Genomic DNA, 24,476 nt, shown 5'->3' with positions numbered 1-24,476 from the left:
CAACTGGAGTATTGTGCCCAGTTCTGGGCACCGCATTTCAAGAAAGATGTGGAGAAATTGGAGAGGGTCCAGAGAAGAGCAACAAGAATGATTAAAGGTCTTGAGAACATGACCTATGAAGGAAGGCTGAAAGAATTGGATTAGTTTAGTTTGGAAAAGAGAAGACTGAGAGGGGACATGATAGCAGTTTTCAGGTATCTAAAAGGGTGTCAGAAAGAAGAGGGAGAAAACTTGTTCACCTTAGCCTCTAAGGATTGAACAAGAAGCAATGGGCTTAAACTGCAGCAGGGGAGGTTTGGGTTGGACATTAGGGAAAAGTTCCTAACTGTCAGGTGGTTAAACACTGGAATAAATTGCCTAGGGAGGTTGTGGAATCTCCATCTCTGGAGATATTTAAGAGTAGGTTAGATAAATGTCTATCAGGGATGGTCTAGACAGTATTTGGTCCTGCCGTGAGGGCAGGCGACTGGATTCGATGACCTCTCGAGGTCCCTTCCAGTCCTAGAATCTATGAATCTATGAATAGGTAATTATCCACACCACTAAAAACTTGTATCTCATTTCCAGTCTGAATATTGCTGACTTCAAATTCCAGCCATTGGATCTTGCTATGTTTTTGTCTGATAGATTAAATAGTCCTCTAATATCAGATAACTGCTCCTTGTGTAGGTACTAATTGACCATCATCAAGTCACCTCTTAAAGTTCTCTTCCATAAACTAAATAGATTGAACTCTTAAGTTTCTCACTGTAAGGCATGATTTCCAGACCATGAGTTATTCTTGTAGGTCTTCTCTGAGCCCTCTTCAACTTTTCAGCATTCATTCTAAAGATTGGATACCAGAACTGGGTACACCATTCCAGTAGTGGTCTCACTAATGTCATGTACAGATATAATGCCACCTCCTTAATATTCTTCACTTTATACAGCTAAGGATCATGGTAGCCCTTTTTTGCTGTAGCTTCACACTGGGAGCTCACGTTCACTTGCTTACCAACAATGACGTCCTTCTCAGATCACTGCTTTCCAGGGTACAGTCTCCCATTCTATAAGTCCATTTTTTGATCCTAGATGTACAACCTTGCATTTGGCTATATTTTTACTATTATTGCTCATACAGTTATCCAAAATGTCCCTTGACTGACAGAACAATGCTGGGTTCGAAGCTGGGGCAGCTTTTATTGTGAAGATAAATTTTAACACCTGTTTGAAATGTTGACTAACAGTTGGGGAAAGGTGCCAGGATTTATGGGATTTTTAAAATATCTTTGGTTACAATGGATAAATCACAGAGCCAGGTCTCCAATCTGCCTCCATACAGAGGAGCTTCTCCAGCCCAAAGTAAAAAGAAAGTCTGAAAAGTGAGTAGAGCTGAAAGTCTCAGTCTGAGGCACTGACGTAAATTTTATTTTCAACTCTGCATGGGAGTCAAACTAAAAGACAAAATGGTTCATGCGAGCAAACAAAGGCTTCTATTTAATAGGCCTTCCTGTCATAGGCCAGAGATCCAGAACCCGACTCTCCATTCTATTTACACATATTTTATGACAAAGTAACTCCAATGAAATCTACAGAGTTACACCTGTGTGTAACTAGTGGGGAATAAGGGCCCCAATGTCATGTGTGTTACAGACCACTCACTGCACACGTACTACACATCTACATATTGCTAGTGCTGTTTTTCAAACTGCTTTGTTTATTAATTATTTTAAAGGGCCTGAGGAAGTGTATTTTTTCCTCTGAGGAAGTTATATTAAAATCAGTGACTAAGAACCATGTTAAGCAAGGAAATGCAAACATGTTTTTGCCCCAGATTTATAAATTGGGGATACTTATGTTTATTTTGATCTCTGCCACAGAAGTGACAAATTTATTACAAACATCAGAAAACAGAGTGCCGCAAACCCCTGTATGCATACTTACTTTCATCACTCCCCCTGATTGGCTGGCGTTTTTGAGCTCTGTCATCAGTTGTGTTAAACTGCTGCAAAAGTACTTTGTGCTGCCAGAAACAAACAAACAAACAAACAAAAACCCATAATCATAAATGCAAGAAGAAATGTGGAGTAGATCTAATCAGACATACTGTATCAGAGATGCAGGTGAAAAAGTAAAACAAATACATTTGCAGTTTAATTCTTGAAAATATTTCAATATGTGTTGTTCTAATAAATTGTATGTTACTGAAGAGGAAAGTCTATAAGTCTTAAAGCAAAGCCTTTGTTTTAGAAGATTGCCAAATAAAGTCCATTTACCTTCTTTTGTGGCGCCTTAGTTTCTTCTGAACTATAGAAAGCAGAAAAAGCATACTGTATCATTAAATATATTTTGGAAGATATTTCCTACAATATATCAGTTTAGATATTGACCACTCTCCAAACTATTGTATGTAGGTATTCGTACATTTTTTATACTAAGAAAATAAAGGAAGATTATCATAGTCTAAACTAGGATTGGGCAAATATTGCAAAAATTGTACACAAATATTAATTTGCAATTTTGTTCATAGCTTCATAGACTTTAAGGCCAGATGGAACCATTAGATCATCTAGTCCAGGGGTAGGCAATCTATGGCACGCGTGCCGAAGGCGGCACGTGAGCTGATTTTCAGTGGCACTCACACTGCCTGGATCCTGGCCACCGGTCTGGAGGGCTCTGCATTTTAATTTAATTTTAAATGAAGCTTCTTAAACATTTTGAAACCTTATTTACTTTACATACAACAATAGTTTAGTTATATATTTTAGACTTATAGAAGGAGACCTTCTAAAAAAGAAAACTATATTACTGGCACGCAAAACCTTAAATTAGAGTGAATAAATGAAGACTCGGCACACCACTTCTGAAAGGCTGCCGACCCCTGATCTAGTCTGATCTCTTTGCTTCAGTGGAATTTACAATTCCTTTCATATTCTGTCTGTGAACGTTTATGAGTGAATTTGGTATTTGCAAGAATGTTCATAGAGAGAAAAAGTGTCACATATGCTTGTCTGAACATGCATGCATGGAAGTGTTTTTCTGTTAGAGCAGCCATCTTGAAAGCTTCCCATGGACTTGGGGAACACTTTCCAGCCAGCTGTAAGATAGACATTTTTCACTGGGTATTTAGTTGTAAAATGAACCAAAAAAGAAAAGACCTTACATTTGTTTTACAGTCTTATCTAGCTCTGAGAGTTGCTCTTTTAGTGCTGTAATAATTCTTGCATCATCTGATACAGATACATAAAATTCCTGTAAATGATACAGAACAGTCTTTGAACAACAAAACAATAGATGAGTTGTACCTAAAAAGATAAAGGATTAGTGAGCTTACATATGTTAGTTTACTGATTACTAAGAGTGAGACCCAGTTTAGTGAATAGGGGAACAATAAGATGCCCCACAACACTCAAATTCTGGGCCTATTCCTGTATCCCTTCTGTTTGTGTAACTCCAGCTGATTTAAATTAAAACTGCACATACAGGAAGGAAGCATGATAGTATAAATGTGAGACAGATGTGAATGTGCTTTTTCTAGTTAAGCACTGCCCTGCCAAAGCCCATACTCCACATTTTTGATAATTTTATACATAATGCAGTGAAACACTGTTACATTTAGGTCATTTTGTTTTAAAAGAGCAATCTCACTATTGTTGTTGTTGTTATTCCTTATATGATACCCCAAATGTACTGTTCACTACAAATCAAATACAAAGGCATGGTACCTGCCCCCAAAGAGTTTACAATCTTCATAACAATTGACATTGTTATGGGTCAAATGCTGTAGCTGGGCTGTGTGTATGGGAGATCTGCAAGGACCTTGGGGGCAAGGACTCCAGGCTACAGCAGCCAGTGTGGCTGCAGGGCAGCCTCTGTTGGGGACGGAGTGGTCTTTGGCTTCACATAGTGACAGATCCTCTAGCCCCTCCCTGGCACATACCAACAAGATTCAAACGAACAATCTACATGACAGGGTTTAGGAAGACCTTTGTGGCATGCAGAGGGTCTATTCTCCCTTGGCGAAATCCTGCCTCTCACCCTTGCACAGCAGAACTACAATGGTTCTGCTGTTGTCAGAGCCCTCTTCACTGTGCGACAGAGTATCGTACAAATACCCACACAGCATGGATTTGTACCTGCTGGCTCTATAATTGTTGTGCATTAAAATAAAAACCAATCACGTGTGTACTCTGCAGCCAAAACTGAGAAAGAAAACACAAACAGAACATTGCACTTTAAAATGATCTATGGCATCTACATACTTGTTAACAGAATTCTAAAGGTTGTGAAGTGGACTTATGCAAATCCTCTTTGGTAGCTGCTCTTCAGTATAATGATACAATAGCAATCCCACTGTACCTCCAGAAAGGCCATTGCTGCTTCATCCTCTTGTAGTAGATCTCCATACAAAGCAGCCCACTGTAGAACCAGTCGGATGACTCGCCTTTTATTATTAAGTGCATAATCCATTTTCTCCTGCTCTGAACCTTGGGAAGGCTGGGCATGGTAAGTGCCAAGGTGTCAAGGAAAATATTTACTGAGTTAAGATGTCCAATACAGTAAGAACTGAAGAAACTACTCTTTTCAGGGGCTTTCCAACAGGAATTTCATGATCAGTGAGGTTGGAGGGTCAGATTTACACACCTTTTTTGTTTCTTACCATATTATAAAGGTATAATGAAGCCTCTCAGTAGCATCGTTCATGAAACAATAGAGGGCATTTTCTAAGGAATATATCAAGAATCACAATCAGACTGTTTGACACAGCTTTATAATGGAGCAAGAGAGATGACACTTAAGAGCCAGGGAAATGATGGTTAATCATTTCATCTAAAGAGAACATTCAGTCCTGTTCTTCTGGTAGAATAAGAAGGAATCAAGGAAATAAAAGAATAAAACTTTCCCCCCCTCTTTGGTTACAAATTATTTCAGCTTCTATCTGCAAGAGATTTTACCACCTGTTTACATGCAGTAAATCTTTGGCATTATTACTCTTATTTCTAATTTTATTACAGTATTCCCAGGAATCCCAACTGAGTTGGGTCCCCTTGTGCTAGATGCTATACATACATCTGTTGAAAGATAGTCCTTTCCCTGAAGAGTTTTCAATCAAAACAGACAAAGGGTAGAAGAAAGGAAATATGCCCGTTTTATAGATGAGGAACTGAGGCATAGAGGAATTAACTGATTTGGCTACAATCATTCAGGAAGTCTCGACTCTGTCACATAAGTTAGCCGCGTATCATATCCTGTGCACAGCACTTTGTGACATACATTTAACAACATAAACAATAAAATATAAAGCTACATATTTAACAAATGGTGGCTTTACTTTTTTAACTTTTTAATTGCAAAAACATGGAAATTAGATGCAAAAACTTTTTTTGAAAAGGAAAAAAAATGTAGAAAAAAGATAAAGATATAAACAAACTGCACCAAAGCATAGTTTCTGCGTGCACATATCTTGTAAGTATCACAAAGGACAGCACCCCTGTCAGGTGCTCACTCCTGTACCTACAACTGTAATCTAAAGAGCACTGGGCTTCTATAAAAGACTGCACTGATGCCTCTATACATCTATGGGGAGCAGACTAGAGAGTGCGGATTGGCCTGTGGACCCCCTCCCCTACCAGAGGGAGGAAGGTTCAAGAGACTTATTGAATCAAGATTTTATTTTAGTAACATTAAGCCAAATGCACCTCTGGTGTACCTCCACTGTAATGAACAGATATCCACTGGGGAGAATTGGGCCCATTGAGACTAGGTTTAGGAAAACATTTTCTTTAAATATTGTATTGAGTCATATCATGCAGGATTAGATCAAATAATGCAAATGTAAAGTGCAGTACGTAATGGTATATAATTTGTGTACTCTGTAAATTCAGTTGGCCTGAGTGTTATTTAAAGGCTTCATTCAGCTTGTGCTTAAGCTCAGGCTGCTTAGCCACATAAGGGGCCTTATACATAAATAAATAAATAGAAAGCATGTCCATGGAATTGTAAACAGAAAAAGCTCCCTTTTGGGGTTGGAAGTTTGGGGCCAGGGAAGCTTTATTTCAATTTGCAAAAAGGAAAAAAAAAGGGGGGGGGGGCAGTGAAGATGTCTACATGGTCTCACAGAATCTCATTGGAAGAGTCTGTCTCAGAATCACTACAAAGCAAAACAAAATTCACACATAATAAATACAGAGAGGTCTACTTGTCCGTAACTTACGGGAGAGAGCATCAGTACAGCTTGCCTGCCTCCTGGTCTATTACCTCTAGGAAAGGCAGGGTTTATACAGTCTCCTTATATCCCAGCAGGCCTTCCCCCATGCTTGCACTACTACCCTGCCCTAGGGATTACACTTCCAAGCCTGTGGTGCTCTCCCGGTTCTGACAGACAGACAGGCAGGACCCACCAAGAACCAACTTGATCTCTCACCACTGATGGGAGAGGGAAGTTCCAGCCCACCTCTGATTATACAAATCCACCCTGGCCACTAAAACCAAAGGTATCAGCAGCCCACATGGCTTTCCCAAGACTTCTCCCTCAGTGACCTTATTTCCTGTCCCAAATGTCCTTTATTGAAAACCTGGCATGGGGTAATACTGGCCTCATAAATCTTAAATTGCCTGTATGCCCCATTATAGGCCTTATGCTGACATTAATTCAAGTCTGATCCTGCTAGGGTTCCTAACTTTGTAATATTTAAAAACCGGACACTCCAGCAAGTGCTGGAACCTCCCCTGCCTCACCCCTTTCTCCTAGGCCTCACCCATGCCCCACCTCTTCCCCCAAGGCCCTGCTCCTGCCCTGCCCCTTCCCCCAGAGGCCCCGCCCCCGTTCACTCCTCTTTCTCTCTCCCTCCATCGCCCACTGCTTTTCCCCTTCCCCCCCCCCCCCCCCCCCCCCGGCGTGAGTCAGGAGAGACTCGCCTGCAGAACCGGGCTAGGAGCTGCAGCCGCCCAATGCAGGTAGGAGGTGACCCTGGCTGAGTACGGGCTGGCAGTGGCATGGGTGATGACGTGGCGCCTCCCCGCCTCTCCCACCCGCAGTAACCGGATTTTGGGAGTCTGCTCAGTAGATCTGACTGGACAGTCAGGTCCCCTTTTCAACTAGACTTTCTGGTCAAAAACTGGACACCTGGCCCTCCTAGATCCTGCTCTTGTTGAACTGAATAGGAATTTCATCATTGCCTTCAGTGGAAGCAGGATCAGACCCTTCATGCACTTGCCTTGCCTCTCGTTGATTTTAGGTTAATAGTATAAATTGTGGGAGGAAAAACTGCTTCCAATAAACTGATGTTTGTGTGTGAATTAGGGAGAGAATGATTGTGGTGGTAACTTGGAGTTGCCTTCCTTGGAAGAATTTTTAGCCAGGGCCTCTCCCACATATGATAGCTTTGATATGAATCTGGACATAGTGAACTTTAAAAATTCATTTATTTCCATTGTTTCAGTCAAATCAAAGACTGGGGTTCATTCAGGACACTTTCAAGAGCTCACTCAGGAGACTTCAAACTCTTCATTAGAAATCAAAATCATCTGTAAGATCTATATTTCAATCTTTTCATTTGAAAATGACACCAAGGGCTCTTGTTTTTTTCCACATTAAAGCATTATATGAATAAAGCATTATTTGGAAAAAGGATGGGCTTATGAACATGGAATTTTCTAATATCCCTCTGACCAAAAATACCCATAGAGATTAGGCATTTCACTAGGATTACTGGGACATTTATATGACTGCTAAGCTTTTGAGTATGAACAGAGATCTGCATTCTAATTTAGTTTAGAACGGATTTAACGTGACTAGGGAAACAACATGTCAGCCTATTTATGAGAGTGCGTAAGTCCGAGGATCATAGGAAGTAAATAATATATTGCAGACTATGCTCTCTAACGTTTCAAGCAGCAAATTTAACATTCCACTGAGTCATTTTCCTCATGCAGTTTCTACCTTTCAAACACTTATTATTTCATATATTTTTACCTACTTATTAACTAACTCACCACAGGCACCAGTAATTTTTACTGCTCATTTGCTTATTTTTAATTTGGCTCATAATGGCTCCTTTATTAATGTTATCATGGTGCAAGTTAGTGAAAACCTCCTAATTCTACATGTTGCAGATGCGTTACGGTTTGCAATCAGAAACACAAGATTTCGTATTTTGTAAATGCAAGTCTTCATAATAGCTGCCTGATATCACTGTTATAGGAATAGTAAGATGTTTTATCTACTAATATAGTAAGGTCATTTGATGCCAGACTAATTACTAATGTAAGAAGCCATTTAACCATAGAATATTTACATTAATGGGGAATTAATTAATGAATTACTGGCAGTGCGCAATCAAATCCTCACTCAGTGCAGGAAGACAAGAAAATTATCATTCCAAAAATTGTCATGTAGAGTCAACAACTTAGGCTAATGAATTTCCAGGAGTTATGTAATTTTGAAAGACTGTTTTGAGAACTGAAAGCTCTTATATGAAGAACAGGAGTGTTTGGAATTTTGGAAAACAGAATTTCATTTCCTGTCAAACTCTAATAAAAGTTTTAATAAACTCATAAAATGTTCTAAGTTAAAAGAAAGAGTTAAAACTCAATTTAAAAGTTATCTGGCTCTTTCCTGCCAAAAGAAGAACGAAGGCAATTAAAGAAATGTTGCTTATTCATTTAACAGACTGCATATTCAGGAGCTGAAACTGTCACATAAGCCAACCCCAAAGGCACAGAACCAGTGAAAGAGTGGCAGCAACCAACTTGAAACTAAACTACCCCATTCGTCCCCACAATCTGTAGTTATCTGAATTGTTAGTAACTGAGTCATTTGGAAAAGTGAAGTAAAGTGAAAACAGAACAGAAGACCAGAATTACATGAGAAATGTCCACACTTGTCACAGAGGAAGTACAGAATACAAACACTCATGAAATGTGCTTCTGCTCTTCTTGGCTTCATTGTTTAGCGTCATTAAATTTAACTGAAAAAGCAATGTTCTGGCAAGAACTTCTGGCACCTTCTGAAAATACAGTCAGATAAACTCAGCTACTTGTAATTCATATTCTTAGAATAAAATAATTATAACAAAGTGATTGCCATTAAAACAATCAACATTTGTCTACAGTTAACATACAACCACAGCTATTTCCTATTCTATGTATGGAGAAAAATGGCATTACAGATACCACTGTGTGGTAACATGGACAATGCTGACAATTTTAACAGCAACCACTCACCTACTCACCTTCCCTGGGGATACTTTTGTTCTGATGTTTTAATTATTCTGCTTTCATTTTGCACAAAAAAGGAACTGCTGGCTGAAGCAACCACTGACTTTCATTTACTCCAGGTGCCTTAAGACTTCAGCTATCATGCCAGAAGGGATTGTTTTAACTTATAGGCACCTAATGTCACTCAGTGGAATTCAGCCTGCAGGATAGGAAATCTCTAGCAGGAAAGAAGGAGTTTTCAGACTCTATTTCACCATAGTATGAGTATGTACTGTGACACTCTGTGCCCCATATTCACTATAATAATATGATTATGATATGGTTATAATATAATTATGATGCATCTTGTACAAAATATGTCATGTAAGGTGTCAATGGAAAAGTTATGGTTTGCTGAATATGATTATCCTATTTGTATGCATGTATCATTTTTGTATCTGGAGTTATGAATATTGACTATGCATCTGTATTTCAAATGTGTTGGCTTCTGGATAATTCCCACAGGTCAGTTTACATCCAGTCTAGCCAGCACATTCTGAAGGAAATATTCAAGGTAATGGGCCATCAATGAAAACAATGGGACATGGGAAAAGCTTATCCTCACCTGTGGACACTTCAGTCAGCATATGGATAATAGCTGCCATGACTCATCGAAGCATGCAAGGGCATGTGATACTGGATTCCATTTTAGTGCCTGTATTTTTCCACAAACTGTGTGTGTGAAGTTCCCTCCACATGGAAGAAACTATAAAAGGGAGAAGTAACATCACCACTGGGCCTCACTCCCTACAACACAACACCTGGAATCACCTTAGGAATAAAGACTGAACTTAGGAAGGGGGGTCCCAGGCGGGAAACAAGGAAAGCTGCCTGTGTATGGACACTTGTTGGACTGTTTGTACTATCTAACAGGGTGAGACACGGCTTGGTTCAAATCCTATCCAGTTTAGAGAACTTAGATTGTGTATTTGTTTATTTCCTTTGATCTGTATGTTATTGCTTATAAACACTTAAAATCTATCTTTCTGTAGTTAATACATTTGTTTTATATTTTTTACCTAAAACAGTGAGGTGTTTGAATTGAAAAGGGAAATCTGCTCAGGAACGGGGGCTGGTGCATTGTCCTCTCCACATCAAGGGAGGGGCGGACTGGGTAATAATCTTTACTGGTCAGGCTTTTGACCAGGGCAAGACAGTACAGCTCTGGGGTCCTAGGCTCTGGAGCTGGGGTGGGGGTGCTGGCTACAGCCTCTCTATTGTTAGTTCATGAGTGGCTGAGGAAAAGCACTCACATAACTGGGGAAGGGATAGCTCAGTGGTTTGAGCATTGGCCTGTTAAACTCAGGGTTGTGAGTTCAAACCTTGAGGGGGACATTTAGGGATCTGGAGCAAAAATCTGTCTGGAGATTGGTCCTGCTTTGAACAGGGGTTTGGACTAAATGACCTCCTGAGGTCCCTTCCAACCCTGATATTCTATAAACTGCAGCTGGGTGTGTCCTTGTCTGTGTGAGTGCAAGTCCTAGAGAGGATTGTAGCTTATCACAGTGTGAGTGTGAACCCAGGCTGGTGAGTCAGAGGGCTCAGTGGTACCCCAGTTCCAGGTTGCACCCCAGGGGGGACCCTTACATGTACCACTTGCTGGCAGCTTAAACACACAAAACTGTGAGTTATGAGTAGGCTTGGAAAAAAAAAATTTTAAATAATTTTGACAGATAATATTAATGTTTATTTTGAGCATTTATTTTTATCAATTTAAATTTTCACATTTGAGAAAATTATGGGTTTTAAGCATTTTTAATTTTTTTGTCTATTTAAATTGTCACAGCTGCAAGAAATTATAGGGCGTCTCAGGTAATGGTGAGGGGGCAGACAATTATTTAATGACTGCAGATGTTGAGATTCAAAAACTTAAAGCTTTATAGCCATTAAAACACAAATTATCAACATCACATGTCTTAACCTACAAAGTAAATATCCTTAAATCAAACTCTTACAGTCGTAAGCAGCATTTTTCTTACTTTGTCTATCTGTCAATTTTGATTACTATCGATGGAAACATTTTTGTCGGTTTGTGTGTGTACAGTGAAATCTACATTACCAACATTTACCAATAAAAATCTAATCCTTCCAAGCCTAATTATGAGTATTCTGTCATTCACACACTGGGAGCTTGGCCATAAAAGTGAGGCTCCATTAAACTTTACTTGTCTTTGGAGAGCTAGGAGTTTTTCAGAATGTGTCTGTCTCTTTTCTAATAGGAATAGTCTTAAAAGGAATGTAAAATTTTAATCAAAAAAGGATATTGTGCCATCAAGGCTGGACAAAGCTGACTATTTGGCATAAAAACACAGTGCATCATAACAAAATCATTTAAAACAGAATCTGTGAAAAGAAAAACAAATAAAGCAGAAAGTTAAGCTCTTGAAACAACTCAGGGTTCATAACAATGATGCTTCTTTCAGTTAAAGATCTCATTAGCTTCCTGAAGACTGTGAAGAGGTCAGCAGTTTGACTCGATTTTGTATTTTTTGGCTACAGTATTAAACTTGAGTACAGAGAATCTATGTATTTATCGTGAAATATTGATTTGTTTGCTTTCTTGGAATGGATTCTGCTGTGGTTATGCTTCTAGATTTGACAGGTACCTGGCTTTAGTAGATGTACTCAGTCTGCATCAAATGAATCCTTGCCATGAAATACTGCACTAAGGCTCTGATTCAGCAAGGTATGTTAGCATGTGCCTTACTTTAAGCATACATTTATAGCCATTTGACTTCAATGGGCTTATACTAAATACTTCAGAAGAAGGCATCCCATGCATCACAATACTTCTGTACAACAGTGAAATATGTGGGCATAATTCTCATGTACACTAAGATCTTCTGTGTAATGAGAATCAGGCACTCTACATCTCAGTACCTAGGAAGCACCTGTCAACAGGGTGTATCAGCATAACAATTCCAAATAGTATACTAAGATGGGGAAGAATTCCTTGTTGACTCCAGCTGGCAATCAGCAAAAGACCAGAAATAAGTAGATTGATAGTCAAAGATCTAATGTATATTTTGATTCAAATCAATTCACAATTATGACATTTGAATTAAACATAGAAAACAGATTTATAATGAGATTAATAATACAAATAAAACATTTTTAGGTTGGAAAGAAATGAAGGTCTACTATACCATTCACTACATTATGGCAACTGAAGAGCTATCTCTTCCCTCCAAATGAGCTGTTAGTGGGGTTGCACTGGTGTAAATGAGGGCATCTTTTACCCCTTGTACTTGTGATGATGTATAAGGAGGACGATCTGGAATGGCTTTTAGAGCCCGACATAAGTTTGAGGATTGGCAGTTTGTTTTAATTGTAAACGAAGCAAATTTTATATGGAATCAGTGAAACACAATAAACCCGTTACCCCAGGGAGCCATTTTTATAGAGCCACTTTTTAGTGTAATAACAATTTAAGTCTTGTAATGGAGGGATACCAGGGAAAACATAGTGTGACAGCTGTGCAATCCATACTGTATCATCGCTTCCACTCTTTATATAATTCAGCATCTGGAAATGTCTCTGTTGGAAGTATATAAAGTCCTATGAACCTCAGCCAGAGTATTTTTTCTTTGTATAATTCACAAAACAAACTGGTTTCATTGTTTTTAATTTACGAGAATGCACAAATGAAAAATCAGTGGTTTCAAAAGTTTGTGCCCCTACCACTTCAGAACGACTTTGTTTGTGAAATGTGATGTTTTGCAGGCCATCAGACTGAAATACGGAATTTTGCTATTGGACATTTTGGAAAAGAAATGTTTTGAAACAATTTAAAAGTTTAAGACTATTTAGAAAGTTAAAGGATAGGGATGGTAAACTTGCCATCAAATGTTTGCAGACATGAAGTCCCTATGCCCTGCTTCTGCTGCTAAATGACTATTCAACTGTATAGGAAGCTTATTTTATTCACAGAAGCAATTAAAACAGAGAAGTTAAAAGTCATCATGCAATCTTTCAGCACATGGGCTGATGTACTGATTGTATCACTACTAATCTATGGATTATTTAAGAATGCTTTTACAGTCATGCTTCCTAACAATCTGTAAGGTCAAAAACATGCTTACTGAAGGGGTGTCCTAGTTGATATACAGTAACATAATATAAATTGTCTGTGCCAGTTTACAACTACTATTATTATGAGAAATCCTTTTTTCTTGACTTTTCTTTAATGAAAAGACCTACAAGGAATAAGATAGCAGACACACATGTTCTCGGATCTGACGACTGTGCTGGTGTAAACTGCTGCAGCTCCATAGGCTTCAATGGAGCTGCAGCAATTTACACAGCAGAGGGTTTGGCCTTGATGTGCTGAATTCCTTCTGTTGGAAAAGTATAATAAAGAAATTTAAAGTGACGCAGGAGGGATCAAGGTTAGCGCATTATGTATTATGTGGCATGCATCATGACAAGTACATTATGTGGTGGCAATGTAACTGGGTTATTGCATGTCACCATTTATCATCATAGCTGTGACCAATAAAAGCAATTGCCTGTGTTACAACATCTTGCGAGACTTTGCTGCTTTGCTATCAATAGACGCTCCAAACCCTAAATACAATGGGGCAAGATAAGGATGGTGGATTATCACCTTAAATTTTGAATTTCCTAGCTTTTTAAAATTTGTATCTAAATATTGATTAGCTTAATTTCTGCAGATAATTAAAGGCTGCATTCCCAAGCATGACGTTTTCACTTACATCTCGAGAGCCTATCTTATTTATGAATAGAAATACAGCCTTTGTCACATAATTCTACCTGTCGCTTCATTTAAAGTTGATTCAAGGCGCATAGTTTCTAGAAAGTGCTCTAAAATTTTCTCTGGAGTTCCTGACATCACAGTATACCTGTGGAAGAGAAAAGAAGCAATTAATTTTCTAAAGGCACAATGAAAATGTCAACTGAAGAAATAATTGGTACCAGAGAGAAGTGGAACCTAAGACTTCTGTGCACAGGAATGGAAGTCAAGAACAACCCGAGAGTGCAAATACCTGCTCTGACATGGACTCTGTGTGGCCCAGGGGAAAAATTACTCAACCTCTTTGCTTCAGGTTCCCCATCTGTAAAATGCGAACAATAATACTTACCTTCTTACCATGAGGACTAAGATGACAAAGGGCCCATTCTCCACTGCGATACCCAGTTTTACACCATTGATTTCAGTGGAGTTGCACTGGTGTAAAACTGGAGCAGAGAAATGGAAAACATGAAAAACACTGTCAGTGCTAAGTATTATTAAGGAAAAAAATATCAGCAAAATTTCTGAAAATGTAGGCTTTGGATGGATTTAAAGAGATTAACTCTTAGGATGAGATGGGCACCACTATTTATCATCATCAGTGTTCAAAGGGAAAACAATGAAAGCAAATGAATGCCTGCAGTACTGCAGGTCTGAGCTGTGGGAAAGGACATGGTGGTAGACAGTAACGTACAGAGGTGGAACTTCAAAATTTGCCAATTGCCTTGGGTAACTGCAGTAAATAAGTATCTGCTTAACTTCAGTACTTGCACCATTTCTAACAGTAAATCTAGAGAGGTACAGCACGAGGGTATATTGCATATAGTGAGGTTATCATATGTATTGCAGGGAACATTGGCAAGATTTATGTACCAGCACTATAGCAGAGGATATTACAGAATAGAGCTGCACTGATTAACTGTCCTCTCTTTCCTTCTTTCCTAGTGAATAGGATTTCTTTTTATCTTTCATTTCATTCTTTCAATCTTTGCATCATTTTTCCATGTTGAAGTGAAAAAGTATGAAACTTAAAAAAACCCCGAAACCCTAGGAGAAGTGTAGGTGTTCTGCTCCTGCTGAGAAATAAGTGGTGGAACTGAGCTCCTGGGAGCTCCCCCTCACTTTGAGCACTGACCATCACAGTTCTTTTACCTGCCAGCCCCTTTGGAAGAACTGTATTGATGTCCCAAGAACACAAACACTTGTTAAGCCAGTGCACATCCTTGTAGAGATACTAACCAAGTCTGTAGGTGAGCGAGGCAGAGAGAACCCAGTTTGCTGCACTTTGAATATGAAAGTGAAAACGAAGCAGTGAAGTGGCCTACAGTGACTGTAGCAATGCTCTGTGAGGTGTCAGTCAGTAACACTGCATGTGTGTGATCACCCACGAAGAGAGAAGTTAGAGGTTGGAAGACAGAACTTCAGAGTTAGCTCTTCGTAGCAAGCCTGTCATTCTTTGAAACTGTGGCTCACTGAGCTGCAGCAGACAAGGGGGTGGGGATGGACCCAAACCGCAGTTCAGGGCATCTGGTCCCAAAATGGAGCCTTTCTTTCTTAAGATTAAGAGAAGGGAAAAAATAATTCTTGACAGGATGGCTCAGGGAACTAACAATACACTACAGTGTTTCACCTCTATATAATTTGGTAGGGATCAAAAGTCTGAAGGTAGTTTAGTATCTCATAAAAGTCACTTGCTGGTCTTATTTTACTTCCTAGTGAGAAAATGCCCACATCAAAATTGGTACCTTTGTTAAGAGTCTCAGCAGAGAAGCTAAGGTTTGAACGGACCTGGAGAATGAACCACCCTCCCAGCCAGAGAGGTGAGCTCTCCGGCTCAGGCCTGAGCAACCCTGCTGGGGCAGTATGGGGAAGGTTGCACGGCCTCTGCTTTATATTTTCTGTGGATAAACAGAATGGTTTGGCCAAGACTTTCAAAGGTGGATACTTACAGTTAAATTCCTAACTTAGGCATCTAAATAAGTGGCCTGATTTTCAAAAGCGCTGCGCACTGAGTAATTCCCAAAGACTTGGCATTTTGGAAATCAAGCCATTTATTTAGGTGTCTAAATATGGACTTTGAAACGTAACATTTGCCTCTCACTCCATTTACTAGCTTATAGCAGAAACTAGAGAGGTCACACTCACAAGTACTAATTCAGTTTAAAAGATTTAAAATAAAAATACTTTAACAAACATACTGTCAGTAAAATAAGCTGGACTCTGAAAAAATTATTTGGGAATGCTGAAATTTTTAAGCCATTTTGCTTTTTCTCAGCTTCTGCCCCTTTTGTGTTTGCTTTCTGTGACTGTTCACTGGCAGGAGTGGTCACAGAAACAATATATTTAAGCAAATTGATAAAATATTTGTGAAAAGCAAACTTTGAATTTTCATTGAAAGTATTCACCCTGGAAGTTTGATTTTGAAAACTACCCTCATCTAGCCAGGGAGCACAAACATACCATATGACTTATCTGTTCAAATTTTGAATTGTTAAATGCCAGATACTAGAAGTAATACTCATAGCAAAGAGTTTTCAAGAAATCCAGTGTTTGAAATATGTTTGCATAAAACATTAATTGAACCATTTTAGAAATGCACAAAATTATGTGGTCACAATCAAGTCACAAAAAGCAAAATGGGCTAAAATCTAGAGGCCCAAATTCTCTGCTGATGTAAAATAGTGCAGTTCCACTGACTACAACTGAGTTTCACTCATTTACACTACTAAAGAATTTGGCCCTGTGGCAGGGTGGACTAGGTCTGGAGGCCCCCTGCTGGAGGCCTCGCAGCCCTGAATCACCCTGTCCCAGAATAGAGCAGTGAGGAGTCCTCTAGGCAGCCTAGAGAAGAGCAGCCAATCAGAGGGGCTGCTGGAGCGACCAATAAGGGGCCAGAAGGGCCAGAGAAAAGGCAAGCAACAGAGCAGAGCCTTCAGTTGCTGTGTGGAGCTTGATGAGGGAGGACTGGGTGCTTGGCTGGCTAGACGAACAGCAGTACCGCGGATAGCTCATTGCAGAGAGCTCACCAAACAGAACTGAGCCCAGTGAATACTGCTAAAGACCGGGTGCCTTGCTGGCTAGATAGTATAGCAGCAGAGCCATCGAAAGGTCACTGCGGGCAGGCTGAGCCCAGGGGACTGAGCACAAAACCTGGCCAGACCAGAGGAGGGTACCGAGATGGGCTCTGCTGGTCTGGTTGCAGACTGAACCCAGGGAGGGCTACTAAGAAGGACGCCAGCTGAAGGTACCAATATGGGCCCCGGCTAGGTGTCTGAAGAAGGCAGTGCCTCTGGGAAGAGGCCTAAGAGCTACGGCCCCATACCAGGGCCGTGATAAGAACTTGGGACTGTATACCCCAGAAGTGGGGGATAGTGTGTGCAGCTTGGCCAGAGGGGGATGCTCGCGAGAGGCAGGTGGCACCCCACTGAAAGAACAAAAAACCCAAAAGCAGACTCACACCTTACAGAGAGAAAGGGAGCCATCCATGAGAGGTGGGTGCCCCCTGCCCCTGAAAAAGAACTGTGTTTACAGGCACTATTGGCCAAAGAAAAGGGGGCCTGCATGAGAGGCGGGTGCTAACTCTGTTACAGGCCCTAAAACTAAACTGTTTGCTGAGAGGGAATGCCTGGGTCTAATAACTTCGTCATAGGGTGCGATGACAGATTACATAGCAGATGAAAAATGTGTGTAAAAATATAAGGAAATGCTTTATTTAAATCCCTATAGATAAAATATCTAATTATAAATACAAATACTGTAATAACAGATGGGCGATAATCACACATCAGAGGAAAATTGTACTAATAATGGGCAGTGCTAGCACTAACCTTATGTCTTATCTTCACTAATAAAAAAACCCTCAAAATAGAGGAAAATAAGTTCCTTATCTGGGTAAAAGTGAGGAGCAGAAGAAAAGTTTCAATACTTCTCAATGCATAATGTTAGCTGTGTTAGAGATGCTAACCATACTGGATACGTGATGGCAAAGGGCCATCCATTATTGTCCAAGGAATCTGCACAACATTCCTGTGAAATGACAACACTTTGAGGGGATGAAAAGTACTGCCATCTCCTGCTATATTTTGCTATTTTTTTTTTGTACTTGTTATAAGTGTGCATTAGATGACTGGTTCATTTGAGTGCATATACGTGTGAACAGAACTGGGTCAAATTTTTCAGACCAATAGTTTGTTCGCTGAAAAATGCAGTTTCAATTGACCTGAAACTATTTGCCAATTTGACAGGAATTCATCAGACAGTTTCATCCAAAAAGACTTGTGGGCTGGAATTCACAAGTGGACTTAGGCACAAAATGGCTGGAGGAGAAGGGTGATGGTGCCTCCCTTATAATCTTTAGCTCAGTGGTTTGCATCCTCACCTGGAAAACAAGTGACCCGGGTTCAATGCCCCCCTCTGCCTGATGCAGAACAGGGATTTCTCCTCTTGAAGCTGTTCCACTGTATAAACATAATTGAACATGCATTGAAGCAGGGACATGGACATAGGCCTCCCCCATCACAGGTGGACGCCCTACTCAGCGGGCTACAGAGTCACTCATGCATGCGCTCTCTGGCTCAATGATTAGCCGAGTATTTTACACAAAGTGGAACAGCCTCAACAGAAGAGAATGAGAAAACCCCACCCCCAAATACCCCACAGCCTAGTGGTTAGGACACTCTCCTGCAATGTGCGAGATCAATTCCCTGCTCCAAATAAGGCAGAGAGAGGGGAACTGAGGCAGGTCTCCTACATCTCAGGTGAGTGCCCTAACCACTAGGCTAAAGGTTAAAAGGGAGGCACCAGCTTTTCTGGCCATTTTGTGAACATCACGCTTTATTTCCTTTGCTTTTATTTTGAAAATGCCCAGAAATTAAATCATTCAACCAGAAAAAAACTATTATCAACTTTTTCAATTCACCACTTTTTTTCCCCAAAATTTTCAGTTTTAGTTCAACCCAATTTTTTTTTTTTTATACTTGCCGTTATTTGCCCAGATCTACATGTGAATGCATGGGTGTGCAAAATATGCATGTGCATGCAAATGTGTGCATGAGGTCATTACTTCTGTATTGGGGAATTTAAACTATTGGAATAACGGAGCCAACAATCCAACCTGATTGTATTTCAATGGAGGATTCAGACCTATTTTCAAGCGTAGAAAACCAGTAAGTTTCACAGCCCCTATCTTGGGGATTTTTTTCCAGCAGTTCCATTCATTTGAAATATTGATAACTTGACTCCCCAGACATCCTTACTTCATTTCAGAACGGTGCTTCCTGCCTCTAGGTAAGAAGGCAGGGGAAATGTGGTGAATATTATAGAAAAGAATGCAAGCCTATTCAGGGAGTTACTTTCCTGTCTGAATTCTTCACACTGTGTATAAATTGAACCTAGCAAATTTGTATTAGAATCCTGAATCTGAAATCCAAAGAGAAACATCTGTACTTAGTAACAAAACAATGTACTTTCCCCATGTATTTTACACAATTGCTCGGCTTAATGGGGTTTCATCATTCCCCATGTGCAATCTATTTAAAAGCCATCCATGAAATGAATATTTACAGTTAGAGCTTTAGAGAATTATTGTGTAAAGTTGTAGACCTAGTGCGCGGCTGGAAATTGATATATTATGCACTACAGGGCATGTGATTAGCTGATGCTAAAAAAACCAACAACCCTTACATACACTGAATTTTTCCACAGAAAGGGAGAATATACTATTGTTTAGATAATAATACCATATGAAAAGGTTAATCACAGTCTGACATTTGCACTATTGAATGAAAACATACTTGTGCTGAGGTTGTGCGTTTCCTTGATTAGAAGCTCTGTTTCCTGCTAGGATTTTCTCCAATACCAAGACATCTTGGTCATGTTCTTTGAGTCTTACTGTATTTGCTTCAACATCCTGCAAGACAAGTTATTTTTAATACAGTTACTGCACCTGACTTGGCTGCTTCATTACTTTTTAAAAATGAATGACTTTCAAATAACTTCAACAAAAGCTGAGGAGCCAAGCCTCTATGGCTGGTCCTTCCCGTGTTGGTTTCCTCTCTGCACCCTTTCTCCCTGCAGGCAGAGTGAAGAGGATCTGCAACTGGACTCCCCCAGTGGGCATGGGGAAGTCTAGCACAGCAGCCTCCAGGAAGGGGATCACAGGTGTGTGGTGGGAAGAAAGCAGATTGCCAGAACCAACCCTTCTCCACACCTTTAAAATGTAGAGTCATTTCAACCCCTGCCCTTCCATGATCATCATTATCCATAATCTGGCATTTGTTGGCCATTCATTTTTAAATACTGTTCTTTTGGAAGGATTATAGAAGAATTATAAATCCTAGCCCAACAGTGTTATAGCTAATCACAGTCTAGGGTGGAAACAATTATTTTACAAGTAAAACAAAGCCAGAGCCAAAACTGGTGCACTTTTAAACACAAATGAAAAGTAATCTGGCACCCAGGTTTTAGTACATCAGTGTAGTCTTTGAAATCCTGCTAAAATTAGACAGCAAGAGCTACATAAAACTCAACTAGAGTCTCCAAGACCTAAAGCATCTCACTACTTATTAGTTCAGGAGCCACTCAGCAGCAGCAAGAAATTTTTCAAGTACAGCACTGAGTGGCACCTGTCTGAGCTGATTTTTGTCATCACTCCAGTAGGCACGTAGACATTCCAATCGAAGGTAATAATGATTCTGGCCTTGGGTATTATGGGATGTTTCCAACCAATCACAATCAGATCATCTGGGCCCACATTATAAACACCACAACTGAGCTTTTCTTCTAACATTAATAACCACAAAAATTGGGCCAGTACATCTTTCCAGATCCTTTGAGCAGGGGTCAATGTATTTTCCTGTAGTTTATTTAATGTACTACTTGATTTTTTTGTTTTTTTTTTTTTAGGAGTTTACATCTCTCTTCTTTAATTACAAGTTATTTCAAATGATGCTTTGGGTTGATTTGCATTTATTGATACTAATGACACAGGTTCTGAAAATGTTTGCAAGGTGAGAAAGCAGGCCACTGGATGTGGCAAATATGAGAGGACTGGTGTTAGTGTCATGTCTTACCCAACACTTACCCTAAGTATTCTATTAAAGTCCTCCTTGTCTACTCTCAAGAAGTGGCAGTTATCTTCTCGTAAAACAATGGACGCTGCTCTCGGAGCATCATTCACTAGCGCTAACTTGCCAAAATCATCTCCTTCGTGTAGGGTACATACCACACCCTATAAACAGCAAAACATTTATACACAAAAATCATCATAATAGTTCATCCCATTGAAATGCCATGTGCAAACACCAGACTTCAAAATCCAATATTAAAACAAATGTATTTGGCAGGAAATCAACAGCTAAAATAATGACTAGGAAACAATACTTGATAACTGCTTATTACTATTACTAGAGAAAGGCAAGAATAGAAAAGAGTGGGCTTGTTCTCTGAAATTAGACTCAGAGCGAAGGACTCTTCTGGCCTTGCTGATAACAGCAAGCTGTTGATTTAAAAAAAGAGACCATGAAAAATACAGATCTAGTTTGCTGAAGAACAGATTTGGAGTAGAAATTCTCCTCTCCAACAGTGTCAGTCTCTGTTACCTATTCTGCTCTTTTCCATAATACACATGCCCATGATGGGTATCCTGATCTAATGATAGGAGAATCTAGGTGGAATGGAGGTACAAATTTCCATCTTCCAGTTTTGGTAAAGGAGGCTGATCATTCCTCATATACCAAGGAGGTCCTCACAGGAGGTGGGAACACCACTGTAATAAGTCAACAGACTGTGGTGGTAGAGGATTTGATTATTAGAAATATGAATAACTGGATATGTTGTGATTGTGAGAACTGTTCAGTGACTTACTAGCTATATAGGTGACAGAGCTCACAAGACATCTAGAGTGCTGAAGAGTTGCTTGGTCATTTTATCTAGTGACACTAAAGAGACAGAACCAGATCTTCAGCTGGTGTAAATCAGCATAGCTCCATTGACTTCAGAGCTACACCAATTTAACTGGCTGAAAATTGGGCCCACAGGCTGGAGTGAGAGATGACCTAGAAGCTAAATCTGGATGAATAAGAAAAAGGCATAATACTGGGACTTCTATGGTAGCTGTCACTGAAATGCTTAGAGTTCCACATGCACGTCCAGCATGAGAAAATGTTAGGGGAGATTTTCAAAGGCACAAAGTGTAGTTGGGTGCCAAACTACCATTAAAAGGAGTTAAGAGCTCCCATATTCACCGGTGAAAATCTCCCTCATAAAGAGGAAATTTATTAGGCACTGGGACACTTTCTGGGCTTTACCTTAACTAAAATGAGAACAGATTGCTGACACAAAAATTGACAGTTTTGGAGGGTTATTTAAAGTAGGAATTGAAGGAAAACTGACAGGTACAGAGGAGCACTCAGGTCAGATAAAGACATCTGCTAATATAAGTGAATATGGTGATAAAGGCCTGGACAAAAACTCCTGATGAAATGGAGGAGTGACAGCTCACCAGGACTGAATGGTATTCATCCAAGAGTTCTGAAGGACATAAGAACAGAATGGCTCAGCTACTAATAAAAATACGCAATCTCTCATTAAAATCAACTACAATGCCAGAGAATTGGAAGGCAGCCAGTGCTGTACCTTAGTTTTCTAAAAGGTAATGGGCTGATCCTGCGAATTACAGACTAGTAAGTCTTTCTTCAGTGCTGGGTGAATGCAGACCTGCCACGTCTACTGTTTTCCACTGTACAGTACAATTTTTTGTAACTTTCTACAGAGAAACTTAGTGATGTACTAGTTTTTCTGAGGCACGGCTTAGAGTTCAGTGTGGAGGATTTTATATGGAAGTTTGTGTGTGTGAAGAAATAAGTGGTGACATTAAAATGTTTCAAAGTCATTTGTCTCCTTAACTTTTCAAAATGTAGGTTTATTGGAATCCAGATTCCTCAGTGTCTCGCAAACATCTTCCTATAAGAAAATGTTTTTCTCAAATAACAACAATTTAGGGAGAGTACTAACAGGTCCTCCTCCCCACAATTCTGCCAGATTAAAGAGCCATCTTCTATCAGAAATCTCTTTGCCATGGAGGTAATTGGAGAAAGTGATCAAGTCACCTCTTAACCTTCTCTTGGATAAATTAAATAGACTGAGCTTCTTAAGTGTCTGACTAGAAGGCATGTTTTTGAGACCGCAAATCATTTTTGAAGCTCTTTTCTGAACCTGTTCCAATTTTTCAACTTTTTTTAAAGTATTCCAGTAATAATCTTACAATTGCCATATACAGAGATACCAATTTCCTACTCTTACTTGATATCCCCTGTTTATGTGTCCAAGGATAGTGTCCCTCTTCTTAGCCATGGCATTGTAGTGGGAGCTCACATTCAGATGCTTATCCACCATTACCCCAAAATCCTTTTCAGTGTCACTGCTATCCAGGATACTACATTTTTTTGTTTCTAGATAGATGACCTTATATTTGGCATATTATTCAAATAAACCCACCTTACCTGGCGATCCAGATTTGTCTGTATAACTGACCTGTCACAATCATTATTTACTATGCCACCAATTTTTGTGTCATCTGCAAATTTTACCAGCAATGATCTTATTTTTTATCATTGATAAAGATATTGAATAGCATTGGACCAATAACAGACCGCTGTGGGATCTCACTAGAAATGCCCCCATAGGATGATGATTCCCCATTTATTATTATTATTTTATTTCTGTCAGTTAACCAACTTTTAATCCATTTAATATGGATTACACTGACTTTGTATAGTGCTAATTTCTTTATCAGATGTCTGTGGGACTCAGTCAAATGACCAGCAGAAATTTAAGTGTTGCTACAGCTGTGTTGGTCCCAGGATATTAGAGAGACAAGGTGGTGAGATAATATCTTTTATTGGACCAACTTCTGTTGGTGAAACAGACAAGCTTTCGAGCTTATTGAGAGCTCTTCATGTCTGGAAAGTACTCAGAGTGTCACAAATAAATACAAGGTGGAACAGATTGTTTAGCATAAGTAGCTAACACATATTCTAAGAGAGATAAGGTGGGTGAGGTAATATTTTTTTTTCTCTCCTTTCCCCCACTGTGACTGGAGAGTTGTTAATGGCCATTTCTCCTTGAATGGTCCATTGAAATATTTCCCAGACCTGAAGAAGATCTCTGTAGAGCTCAAAAGCTTGTCTCTCTCACAAACAGAAGTTGGTCCAATAAAAGATATTATCTCACCTGCCTTGTCTCTCTAATATCTTGGGACCAACATGACTACAACACCATACATATTCGTAGAGACCATTCAAGGTGAAGTGACCCATTAACACCTCCCCAGTCATAGAAGAAAAATCCTTTTCGGTGTCACTGCAATCCAGGATACTGTCTGGTCTTTTTTCTCAGATGACTAGAAGGGTGTTAATGCCCCACTTCACCTTGAAGGGTCCTGTCAAGGCTGGATCCCCGCTTTGAACTTTAGGGTTCAAATGTAGGG

At 39.7% G+C, this 24,476-nt stretch overlaps 1 protein-coding gene across 1 annotated transcript in view; it reads right to left on the bottom strand.

The window, feature by feature from the left end:
- Positions 1 to 24,476, bottom strand: part of RAPGEF4 (Rap guanine nucleotide exchange factor 4) — a 228,390-nt gene that overhangs the window by 34,217 nt on the left and 169,697 nt on the right. The window contains exons 14-21 of the mRNA XM_026647574.1: positions 21,072 to 21,218; positions 19,783 to 19,898; positions 14,011 to 14,099; positions 11,502 to 11,580; positions 4,339 to 4,489; positions 3,143 to 3,231; positions 2,256 to 2,286; positions 1,924 to 2,002 (exon numbers count right to left, since the gene is read on the bottom strand). Of these exons, the coding sequence (XP_026503359.1) occupies positions 1,924 to 2,002; positions 2,256 to 2,286; positions 3,143 to 3,231; positions 4,339 to 4,489; positions 11,502 to 11,580; positions 14,011 to 14,099; positions 19,783 to 19,898; positions 21,072 to 21,218 (781 nt within the window). The remainder of the gene's footprint in view (positions 1 to 1,923; positions 2,003 to 2,255; positions 2,287 to 3,142; positions 3,232 to 4,338; positions 4,490 to 11,501; positions 11,581 to 14,010; positions 14,100 to 19,782; positions 19,899 to 21,071; positions 21,219 to 24,476) is intronic.

This window comes from Terrapene carolina, unplaced genomic scaffold (genome assembly GCF_002925995.2).
Source record: "Terrapene carolina triunguis isolate 2854851 unplaced genomic scaffold, T_m_triunguis-2.0 Scaffold62, whole genome shotgun sequence".
Lineage (NCBI taxonomy): Eukaryota > Metazoa > Chordata > Testudines > Emydidae > Terrapene > Terrapene triunguis.
Note: the sequence above shows the minus strand (reverse complement) of the source record. Positions and strands in the feature narration are given on the sequence as shown.